The sequence below is a fragment of the Prosopis cineraria genome, unplaced genomic scaffold (assembly GCF_029017545.1).
Source record: "Prosopis cineraria cultivar Desert tree isolate PC_DT_omini unplaced genomic scaffold, ASM2901754v1 PC12, whole genome shotgun sequence".
NCBI classification, from domain to species: Eukaryota; Viridiplantae; Streptophyta; class Magnoliopsida; order Fabales; family Fabaceae; genus Prosopis; species Prosopis cineraria.
Genome location: NW_026555343.1, coordinates 13,067,609 through 13,080,262, shown reverse-complemented (window position 1 = coordinate 13,080,262; position 12,654 = coordinate 13,067,609). Strand labels below are relative to the sequence as shown.

The 12,654-nt window shown below is 32.4% G+C and overlaps 1 protein-coding gene across 1 annotated transcript; it reads left to right on the top strand.

The window, feature by feature from the left end:
* The first annotated feature begins 7,127 nt into the window (after positions 1–7,127).
* Positions 7,128–10,097, top strand: LOC129289119 (patatin-like protein 1). Its single transcript, XM_054925930.1, has 7 exons — positions 7,128–7,256; positions 7,345–7,532; positions 7,677–7,851; positions 8,558–8,716; positions 8,820–9,104; positions 9,408–9,583; positions 9,747–10,097. Exons 1-7 carry the CDS (start codon positions 7,128–7,130, stop codon positions 9,826–9,828), a joined length of 1,194 nt encoding a protein of 397 aa, XP_054781905.1. The 3' UTR covers positions 9,829–10,097.
* Positions 10,098–12,654: the final 2,557 nt, after the last annotated feature.

Here is a 12,654-nt window from a genome sequence, read left to right as displayed (position 1 = left end):
ACAACATACACGAAATTCAATCCGTCCGTTGGATCTTTCCAAAATTTGGTATGCTAATAGTAATACTTAAAAGTGATATGTGGGCTTTAAATTCGCTCCGATCGGAGGTCGGATGATGAAATGGTGCACTCCGGAAGTTAGTTCAGAGGTGTTGTCATGAGCTGTCATGACAGCAAAAATGAACAAAATTTTAACATGTCTAATTTTTAATCCGACCATTGAATCTTTTTGAAATTTGGTACACTTATAGTACCCTTTGAATGTGACGTGTGAGCTTTACAATTTTCTTCGATCAGGGATCGGATGATAGAACAGCACCTCTCGGAAGTTGGCCCGAGAGGGCTATCATGACAGCAATTAATGCTGTCATGACAGCATCTTTTACCTTGTTTTTGCTTAGCTTGCTTCCGTGTGCTATAGATGAAACCTATAAATTTTTTATTTAAAAAAGGTTTTAAATGTTTTACTTTGCAATTGTGTATCTGTTTAGTGATTTAAATGGTTTGTTTCTTAAGTTGGTTTTAGGATTAATTCCTTAACCACACTTAGTTTATTTGAATTGTGTGATTTTTGGATAACACTGGGGGCAAGTGTTACATTTTCAATAACAAATCAAGCATGAAATGCAATAAGATCAGAAATTGGCAATACTACACAACATAAACATAAATAACTAGTTTAAGGCTTTACAATGACTAGCCTCAAATCATAGCATGCTTCCCCCTTGGCTCTACGTACATGTTTCCTTGAAAATTGTTGTGCCACAATAATGAAACACATGGTACTAGCGACCATAGTTCAATTTAATAGGCATGCAAAGATAGTTTTAGAACAAACAAATGAAGTCTAGATCATTTTAGGCAAGTAACATCATAATCTCAAGTGTATCTCCCAAGAATCGAATGAAAAGCTCACTATAGTCATTGTTAACCTCTAGAATTTCATGTCATTTTTTCACATTTTCTTGGATTTTTAATATATTTTGAACCAATTGCACATAATTTCAATACTCAAGTTAGGAAATTGTGCATATTGTTTTGGAAATTCACACCATGGATCTATTTTGATATTTTCAAGCTAATTATTGACATTTTGGTTCAAGGCCATGTTTGGGGGCATTTTTGGACATTAATTGATGCTCTAGAAGGTATTAAGATAAAGAAATCTGCTGTAAAGGTGAACAATTTTTGGCTGATAAAGTTAGGATTTTAGAGTATAGAAAGGTCATTTTCGACTAAGGCTATCATTTTGGCATCTTGGGAGTACTTGGAAGCATTAAGTGTGTTGGTGCATAGATTTTGGTGGAGGTTCAGCTTAGATTTGAAGATCGGAAGAGATTTTTGCTTTATATCTTGGTTCTTATGTGTTAACTTCAAGATCCAATCTATGCCATGTGTAGATACCTTCAATATCAACTTTTTCTAGAAATTATCAAATGACATAATTAGAAGAGAAGAGAGAGGGGGAGAGAGAGAGCTAGGGTTCATTGAGTTGGAGTTTTGGAGAACAGATTGAGGCCTCTCAACTCTCTAGTAAATGATTCTAAGCTCTAATCCACGTCCCTTTTCTATGTTTTAGGTGATTTGAGGTTGATAATTGATGTAAGGATTAGGGTTCTGAATTCCTTAAGGTTTCTACCAATTAATCTTGGTTTAATGATTATGATTAAGCTACCTAGGGACTCCTAAAGTGTTTAATTGGTTTATCTTGTTGATTTGAGGTTCTTAGACATATTAGAGCGCAAGTCCTAGCTAGGTTCTAATTGTTGATGATTGTTGATTTGGATGGTGATTATGGTTGATAGAGGATTGTTTGGACTGATTAGTGTTGAGAAAAAGTTTGATTGGTATAGATATTGTTAGATTGGATTTTAGTATTTTGGGAAATTTGAGGCGATGAATGAGGAGCCCAAAGGGATTAATTTGAGGTTAATCATGTGATTATTGGGGAAAACTATAATTTAGATTGGTAGAACGACTTTGCCGATTTATTTGGTATTTATAAGAATTCACATGATTTTGTAGATTAAGTTCGGTAATTTGCGCCCTTCAACTAAGGTGTTTGTACGGGTAACTCTTTTTTTTTTTTCTTGATTAGAGGAAACCACATTTAATTTACCTCGCATGTTTGATTTTGTTTCAGGGTGGAATATATAATATGCAATGTATATTCAAAATAATATGATTTTATGAGAAATTTTTGGTTAAGCAGGATGTTGTATTGATAATTAAATATGTGCATAAATTTTTGAAAAATGAGAATATATCATTTGATTTGGAAGCAAAATTGTTGAGCGTTTATGATGATTGTAATTACTACCATGAGTTGTATATGCTGAATTTATATATGAGTTGTGTTTATTTGGGATGGAGGCTGTTGTTGGAAGTCTTGAAGTGATGATTATTGATCCATTTGACCACATGGTTTGCCACCATTAGGCGCCTAGTGGTTGGCTCACATTCTTAGGCCCCTTGGTGTTTTTCCTTCCTTTTGCTGGGATTGGAGTCATTCCTTGGAACATATGACACCTTTATGGCTCATAGAAAAGAGGAGATCCATGGATCAGTGTTGAGTTTTGCACTTTTGGCTAGGTTGCATCTCACCATTAATGAGCTTGGTGGCGTCCAATCATATGAAAAGATCTTATTTGGCTCTGACAACTCAGTGGGTTCGAAAATGATGAGGATGGTATAAGGAGGGCATTTGCATATATGCAATGACATTATATAGTTATACGATTTGCATTACATGATTTATTATTTAATTAATATTTATTTATTTACTATTCTTTTATTTTTTCCCACTAGCTGAAGTATCTCTAAAACATGTCTGCATGCATTTTATAATAATTTCATGTGAAGGATTGGGATCTGCGAGGGGGAAGCAGCAGAGACTTGAGGCAACTGCTGCATGCCATGATTTGAATTATTGCTTGGATGACTGTTAAATGTATTGTTTTGGATCATGACCAATATATATATATATATATATATGTATGTATGTATGTATAATATAATATTGTTTTGGATTTTTTTTACCAACAATATTTGTGATTCATGATATATATATATCTATATATATATACTGTTTTGGATTTGTGATTTATGACAACGACGACGAGGGTGTTGTTATAGAGGTTGATTATAATTTTGGGTATCCTTGTTTTGCCAATGTGCCTTTTCCATCATCATAAATATTTTTACTGGTTTAGATTTTACTATCACAGTGGATATTGTTTAAAAATATTTTAGCAAGTGAGGGTTGCATTTATGGCAGCAACTATGTTATTTAGGCACGATGGGTTAGAACGAAGAGAGAGAAAGGAAGATGAACGGCTGCGATTATAGAGGTTGAAAGTGACTGCACATGGGTTCTTAATTTTAGTTTCATGAACCTCATTCATCTATTTTTCTACAAGGGAGATTATTTTAATTAACATCAAATTTTACTATATAACAGATTATATAAAACAAAATTTGTATTACTAAGGATTAGTACAAGTTGCTCTTGGTGCTCAGTTTCCATGTGTCCGCACCAATGAAAGCAGGGATCCACGTTCAGCGCGCTCGATCTGTGCCATTCATTTCTTATATCTTAATTAAGGTAATTTTTATAAATTGATCATCTACATGTACTTCGGACAGTCCAACTTTAATATTAATTTTTATAATTTTTATATATTTTTAATTTGATAAATATAATATTAAAAATATTTAAAAAACAATTTAAAATAAGCAAAAGAGATCATTTGAGGAGAAAATGAACGGTCCAGATCACCTTATAGGTGATGAGCCAGCAGTGCTAATCAATCCTGATGAGCATCGAATACATATCCGACAAGTTGCAAGCTTCGGCACTCATTACCACGATGAGCATCATCAGCAAGGATGATAAGATCTGAATTGTCCAGAATTTAATTTGAACTATCCAAATTTAAAGTTTTTATTTTATATCTTATATTATATTTATTAAAATAAAAATTTATTATCACCAATTGATTTGGGTAACATATTTCTAATTTGAATGGTCTAATTTAATATTATGAGTTTTTAAAATTATATAAATCAACTATTGAAATGTAATTTCAGGTAAATTTGTTTTTCTTATTTTTTATTTTTTGATATGAAGGAGGTAAGAACCAAGATATCAAGTTAAAATCCCTTCAAATCTTCAAATCTTAGCTCTACTTCCACCAAAATCCAAGCACTAGCACACCTAATGCTTCCAAGCACTTCTAAGAAGCCCATAATGATAGCCTTAGGAAAAAATGACCTTATATACTCCAAAACCCTAACTTTATTGGCTAAAAATTGCTCACCTTTGCACCAGATTTCTTTATCTTAATACCTTCTAGAGCATCACTTAATGTTCAAAAATGCCCCCAACATAGGCTGAAATTAAAATATCAATAAATGAGCTTGAAAATACCAAAATAGAGCCTTGGTATAAATTTTCAAAACAATATGTACAATATTCTTGACTTGATCACATTTAAAATACGTACAATTGGGTCAAAATATGCTAAAAACCCAAGAAAAATATTATGAAATGACATGAAATTCTAGAGATTAACAACGACCAGTGAGCAATTCATTTGATTCATGGGAGGTACACCTGAGATTATGGTGTTACTTGCCTAAAACGATTATTATTTATGTTCATATTGTGTATTATTTCCAGTTTTGGACCTTATTGCATTTCATGCTTGATTTCTTATTGAAACTATGTTCTGTTAATGTCTGATGATAGTTGAGGACAGAGGCCTTTAGGTGGTTGTATGACTGATGGAATTTACATATGTGACGAGGGGAGTCCATTCATACCCTTAAGCATTACCTGTTTCTTTTTCCAAGTTAGTGCAGTGGGGTCATCTCTGGCTATTCTTTTAGGTTTCTTTTTGTCTTGTGCTGCCTTTCTTCCGTAAGTGAATATAGGTAGGTTCTTTCAAGTTTAGAAGGAAAACTGTTCTTTAGTCCTATTTTAATCGTATTCCACTTCATTTTGTATATTATTTAGTTAATAAAGGGCAAAAATGCATATCAAATCAAGGTAAAATGACCACTTATCACTGGTCTTCTAGATATCTTATTTTATTTGATACAATGCTCCATTACTAAAATACTGAGAATAAAACCTAAATATACTAAACCTGGAAAATCAAATGATTTATTTTCCATAAGAGAAACACAAAATAATCGAATCTTAGTTGGATCGTTGGATGGCACTAAACTAGGAATATATAATTCGTGACAAGCCAACCAAGACTGTAAACTCGGCATATATAAAGAGGACCGAGACTCTTTAGACCCAAAAAACAAAAACAAAAAACAAAACAAACCAAGACTAGATCCCTCGATGTTTGTAAAATTGTAATATTGAGGTCATCATAGTGACCAAAATATCAAATTATAAACATTTGCCTCCGTTTTCTTCCTCTTATTCAAATTTCATGTTTTCTTGAAATGATTCCATGAGAAAAAATATCATTCAAGGACCACTGAGATCAATATTTAATATCAATCAAGGACCAAAAGATTCTAAAATATCATTGCAGGACCAGATGACTGATTTGAAAATAAGGTAGATGGGAAAAGAGTTTAATACCCATGCTTTTTTTAAATTGACAATTAGTCATTTGTTAATTAACAAGTACTCACTCACATTTAACAACAAACCATTCATTAATTGAGAATTTCAAGAATCTAAAAGAGCATGAATGTGGGAAGGAATAAGTGAAGGTCATGTTTCAACAAGAAACCATTTGTAATTAATAAGTATACATTTGTATTTAACAAGAAGCTACTCGCCCACTGACAAGTTCAAGAATATAGAGAGCTTGGGCGTAGGAAGGAACAAGTGAAGGTCAAGTTTCAACAAGTAGTCATTTGTTAATTAACAAATACTCACTCATATTCAATAAGAAACCATTCATTAATTGACAATTTCAAAAATCTAATAGAGCTTGGATGTGGGAAGGAACAAGTGAAGGTCATGTTTCAACTTGTAACCATATGTAATTAACAAGTATACATTTTCATATAACAAGAAGCTATTCCCTACTTGAAAAGTTTAAGAATCTAAAAGAGCTTGGTTGTGGGAAGAGACAAGTGTAGATAATGTTTTAATAAGTAGTCATTCGTTTATTAACAAATATTTATTCACATTTAATAAGAAACAATTCGCTAGTTGATAGTTTTTTAAAAAAACAAGAAGAAAAGAAAAACAGGGGTATTGTAGTCTTTTCCCATATAAAATTATTTTTAAATCAACCTCATAATCTTATATTGATATTTCAGAATCTCTTGGTCTTTGTTTGACATTAAATTGCTTCAACGGTCCTTGAATGATATTTCCCCTTAAAAATATTTCAAACAGTAATTATATTCCTATTTGCCCCTCACAAATACACAATCCCTGAGAACAAGCTTCTACGAGATTTATATGTTATTTGCTCGTTTCTTTCCTCCCCGCTGGCAGACTTGTTATTCCGCAAAATTAGTTCGCACCACATGCTATGCCTCTTTCTCACGACTTATTTCACAGATTTGTTATGAAACTTTCTATCTCACAATAGTACCCAAGCTATTCACAAGAGAAATGTTTCGGACAAATTTTTGAAAATAAATTTTCGTACTAATCTTGGGGGAAAATTCTACTTTGTACAACTGAAAAAATAATTCAAACAAAAAACTTCCAGTCTGCCAGCCCTATATCTACTGACGTACGTTTCTAATATTGGAATAATTTATAACGACCAAATTTAAATCGACAGCACTTGGAATAATTTATAATGGCCGGCTTGACTCTCATTATTTATAAAGAGAGAAGACCTAGACGAGATCTCTTGATCTACAATATAATTAAGTCATTAATAAATGAGCCAGACGTAGGACACAAACGCACAAGATTTTATTTTTTCCAAAAGAAAAGTAATATAAAAATTTGCAGCCCGCCGATGAGGGGTCTATAAATACCATTCACACCAACGAAGGAAGAGCACACAAGCAATCCCTAACTCTCCCTCCCTCCCTCCCTCCCTCTCTCCCTCTCTCTCTCTCTGATCCTCCTTTTCTCTCCCCTCTCTCTCTCTCTGATCATTTTTCTGAGACCTCGTTGCTGGATAAGTAATGGAAGTAACAGCAAAGCTACCGCCTCCATCAGCTGGGAAGGTTGTCACTATTCTCAGTATTGACGGAGGTGGGGTTAGAGGGATCATACCTGCAATTCTACTCATGAAACTAGAGGAAGAGTTGCAGGTACGTACATTGTTATCGTAGCATGTAAATCAGGGTCACTCGTCTTTTGAGTTAACATATGATTTTCTCCATTTTTTATTTGATTCAGAAAGTTTCTGGGCATGAGAATGCGAGGATCGCAGACTATTTTGACTTGATCGCGGGAACTAGCACAGGTGGAATCATCACTGCCATGCTCACAGCCCCAGATGGAGACTATCGTCCTATGTTTTCTGCTCCACAAATTAAAGATTTCTACAGAAAAGAATCCCCAGGAATTTTCCCCCAAAGAAGTACGTAAATTTCAAATTTGCATAACTAATTTTCCTTGAAAGTAGTTCGGTGATGAGAAACCCAATTACTGTTTAAGGTCTTAATTGGTCAATTTTGAATCTTTTATATGGTACTCACGTAATCCTCTTCAATATTGTTTTATTCAAGTTGGTTAAAATCTATCTGGAACTATCTCTACAAGCCCAAGTACGATGGAGAGTATTTACATCGTGCAATTCGGCTCAATCTGGAAGGAAAAAGACTACATGACACATTGACTAGGGTTGTAATCCCAACATTCGATATGAAACAAGTCCGACCCGCTATTTTCTCAAGCTTGAAGGTGCGCACACACACATATATATAATGATCGTATTCATTCTCCATTATGTTTTTTTTAATATGGCTATCCAACTGAATTAAATTTAAGCATTATCAAGTTTAATTGAAGATAGCTCTCCGAGAGATGTGTTTTTAGCATTTACATAAACTCAAACTTGAACTTAAGACCTTGTGTTCAAGTGACTACAAGTTATTTTATTAGGACCCATGCTTATTGGTTAATTCATTCTCAATTTTTGATATTCTCCCTGTTTATTGTTATAAAGCATTTTGTGACATGTTAAGAACAATTGATAGATTTCACCTAAAAGGCCCCTAAAAAAAAAAAAAACTGTGAAACTATGTGAATTAATTATGAAAATGTAAACCCGGGGAAAGTACTTTGGGATGTCAACTAATAAAAGAAGTTTTGCTTATTTATGTCAATTACTTAAAAATTTTTATAAAAATAAGCCGCGGGATTATCGTGAATTTGGACCATGTACCCATGTTAGAATTAAATAGTACAGGCATTTTATTTTAAAAGATATGGAGCCTTTTAAATAAAAAAAAATTATGATTGTATTTTCTAACAAGAAATTTATTAATTCAAAACTGTAAATTGAAAGCCATCCTAGTTATCAAACAAATTTAAAGGGTTGCAACACTTTGCTGTAGTTAATGATCATCAAAAGTTGATAAAAATAATGGATGCATGCATAATGCAGCTAAACACAGAGTCCGACGTCCTCCCTGGCTTGGACGCCCAGCTATCAGACATTTGCATTGGAACTTCAGCTGCGCCAACCTATCTACCACCTTATCCTTTCAAAAATGGTGAAACAGAATTCAATTTGATTGATGGTGGTATCATAGCCAATAATCCTGTAAGCTAATTAATCACTTGCTGCATATATATGTTAATTTATTATATGTAAAACTATGATATTTATAATTTATTATATCTGAATGGACTTGAAAACACTGCAGGCATTAATTGCTATAAGTGAGGTGACACAGCAAATAACAAGGAACAATCCAGATTTCTCGACCTTTGAACCAAACGACTATACGAGAATCGTGTTGGTATCTTTTGGAACTGGATTCATGAAACCCAATGTTTACAACGCCAAAGATGCACAAAAGTGGGGTATTTTGAAATGGGCTAAACCAAGTATTGAATTTGCACTTGATGGAAGTCAGGACCTTGTTGACTATCATCTTGCCTCTGTTTTTCATGCCCTTGGAGCTGACAGCAACTACCTTCGAATTCAGGTACATCCATCCATCATCTCATATTTTATCATTCACACATGCACTTCAACACATGGCTATATATGCATGTTATTGTTAAGAAAATGTGTTAGTGGACCTGAGTTGATATGGAAAGTTTCATATTGGATAAAGCTGGGCTTCATAATGAATATGTAATTAAAAATAAGGACCCATGGGCCTTGAGTTTTTGAATTATGATGTAGTGTTCTTTTGTGTTAGAGCCATGTTTCATCAAAGACAACTTGAAAGTCTGTTATTATGCACACACTTGATTTAACCATTTCTTTCATTCATATTCCGTAGACGGATGTATTAAGTGAAAATATGGCTGATTTGGATTGCGCCACTGAGAAGAACTTGGATGATCTTGAAGCTTTAGCAGAGAGTCTGTTAAACCAAACTGAGACAAGGATGAACTTGGACACCTTCAAGCTTGAACCTATCATCGGTGGTCCAACAAATGCAGAGGCCATTAAAAAGTAAATACATATGCATAGCCCTAACAAAGAGCTTATTTCTTCTGGGTTTACTCGCACAACTTGAAACCCTAGCTAGATCAAACAAGAATCTTACTTTGGCATCTTCAATGTGTAGTTCTTAATGTTTGGTTATTGAGTGTGTTTTGTTTTGTTATCAATGCAGGATGGCTGAGATACTTGTCGGTGAGAAGAGAGAACGTCTGGCAAATATAACGCACTCATCAATAAGGAAAGTCATTCTGTAATGTCATTATATATGGCATTAAAGTTGGTAATATTAGAGTCAATAATTAAAGTCAGTCTGTGATTTCATTAAGGCTTTAATAATGTAATTGTGTTAAGTTGATTGTTGTGTGGTTTAATGATTGTGTAATGGCTTGAGAGAATAAGTAAGGATCCTTTTGGGTCCAGCTGTGTGGTAGGTACCTTATTGATTTCAGTTGCGTGGTAATGTGGTTTAAGTATGTTGTACCTTGTTCTAAATTTGAATACAATAATACAAAGCCTATATTGTGTGTCCTACTGGTGTGAGTGTGTGTGATCCTCTAGTCCAAATTATAAGCATTTTTCAGTTAATTTTAATCTAAAATATAAGTAATTTAGTGTTTATAAAATTTGTTTTTTTCATTTTACCCCTTATATTTATTAATCGAGATTCTTGTATTAGTAAATTTATGACTTTCATCTTACTCATCATAAATTGAAATTAAGGATAGAAAAATGAAAAAAAAAAAAGAATGCTCCCTCCATCCCTATATATAGGGTGTTTTCTAAAAACTTATTTTATCCCTAAATATAAGGGGTGTCATGATATTTTTGAATAATTAGACAATTTGGCCTTTTCTTAAAAGAGGAAGAAATATTAATTGAGTTCTTTACCACCAGCACCATCACTGTAATGTTAATTGACATTATTAGGAACAAAATTAAAAAATTATTTGATTTAATGTGACTTCAAATAAATAATGAACTTTTATTGATATGAGAGATTCGGTTAAAAACACTTTATATGTAAGGACAGAGGAGCATATATTTTTATAAGAATAAGAATTTTATTGGTTTGTAAAATATTATTAAAGCTACTTATCTTTTAGATTGGAGGGAGTATATATTAGAAAAGTTTGATATATAATTATAACCCCCCAATAGAGCATAAAAGCGTATCACTATATATAAAAAGAATTCAATAATAAATGTATGAAAAATTGTTCACATTATCAAAATAAATTAACAGAAAATCTTATCCTAAATTACAAGGGGGAAAATTCACTAGAAAACCAAATTATTGGGTTGTCTTATTTATTAGTATTTAATTATTTTTTTGGGGGCCCTTCTCATGAATTATTTAGTTCTAAAATACTCCCTCCATTAAAAAATGTAAGGTATTTTTAACTGAATGTCACTTTTCAATAAAGTAGTTACCTACTTTTAAACTAACCCTATTTTTCTATATTCACTCTTATTAAACACCCTACAATAAATATAAAGTCATTATCAATAGAGACACATTTGAAAAAAAAAGTAATAATTATATCTCCAAACATTAAAAATATTTTATATTTTTTAACAAAGAGAATAGTAATTTGTAAATAAGATGAAAAAATCTTCTCTCTTGATTCTATCACAAGACCAAAGGCAGTATAACGTCATCCGGATGTAAAAGGCACATAGCAATTGTCGCATGGGCAATGAGAAAGCAAGAATGGTTTCAGAGGATGGCTTATGCATTCAGAATAATTTCTATCCAAAAGAGAGAAGAGGGCAGAAATAATTGAGGATTGATATATGAGCCAAGATGAAGTTTGATTAATCCAAGAAAACAGGGATAATGCACGTGGAACTGTCAGGTAATAAGGGAACCAAGGAAGCACATGTTCATGAGAGTTCAATGGCTGTGGTCTACTTATTGGAATTCTCCCGTGTGAGGGTCGACAATGAGTCAACAGTAACAACAATCTCAGTGCGGCCATTTTACACTAGCTCTCTCACTCTTCTCTCACATCTCAGTTACCTCTCTCACTCTTTAATTACTCAACCTCCTTATTTTCGTCCTCTTGTTCCTCATTCTAGTCATTTCCCACTCATTTCTTATATACTCCCTTCATTTAAAAATATAAGTATTTTTAATTGAATTCACTCCTTAATAAAGGAGTTACCTACTTTCAAACTAACCTTATTTTTTATATTTATCCCTATGAAACTCTTTATAATAAATATAAATTATTCATTAATAGGGGTACTTTTTGAAAAAATGGCTATAATTATACTTCGAAAGACTAAAAATACCTTATATTTTATAACATCCAACTCCTCAAAAAATGCCTTATATTTTTTAATAGAGGGAGTATATAAATAACATAAAAAAATATTCAATAATTGATTTTAAATTTTTTTTATAATTAATTTTAACATAAATTTTTTCTTCAAATTACATTTATAAAGATAACTCTTAACTACATTGAACATTATATTTATTTTAACACAAGGGTATTATATCTACTATGATATTTGCTTATTTTCTTTTCTTTTTGTTATCTCTTGCTCATTCAAACACAACGATTGATAATATTTTCTTTGTTGGTTTTATCTTCTCTCCATTTTCTTGAGCTATAAGTAATGTGGTCTTTTATAAGTATTTTATTATATATACATATAAGTATAGATACAAGATTTAAACTATGTATACTTATTGGATTCGTTTTGGAAATAGTTTTTTCTTCCAAAATCTTAACCCTATATTTAAATGTGCATAAATGAGGAGTTAGGCTTGGCTTGGATAGAAAAGATTGTAGGAAAATAGTGAAAAAAATTAGAAAGGAAAACTTTTAAAAACATTGAAATGCAATGACTTGTCACTGGGGTAAATAGATAGGATTGAGATAATCCTCTAATCTCAAATCCATCTAGTAGGATTCAAATTTGTTGTCTTAGTTGTAAGGATGTAAGTAAGCTGGAAGGCCTATCAGCAGATTACTCAGTCTATTTTTTAATGCCTAGCTTGTCCTTTACTCCTTTTAATCGCTATTAAAAAAAACTTTTTAAAATATTATGTTAAAAAATGCGGAGCATTT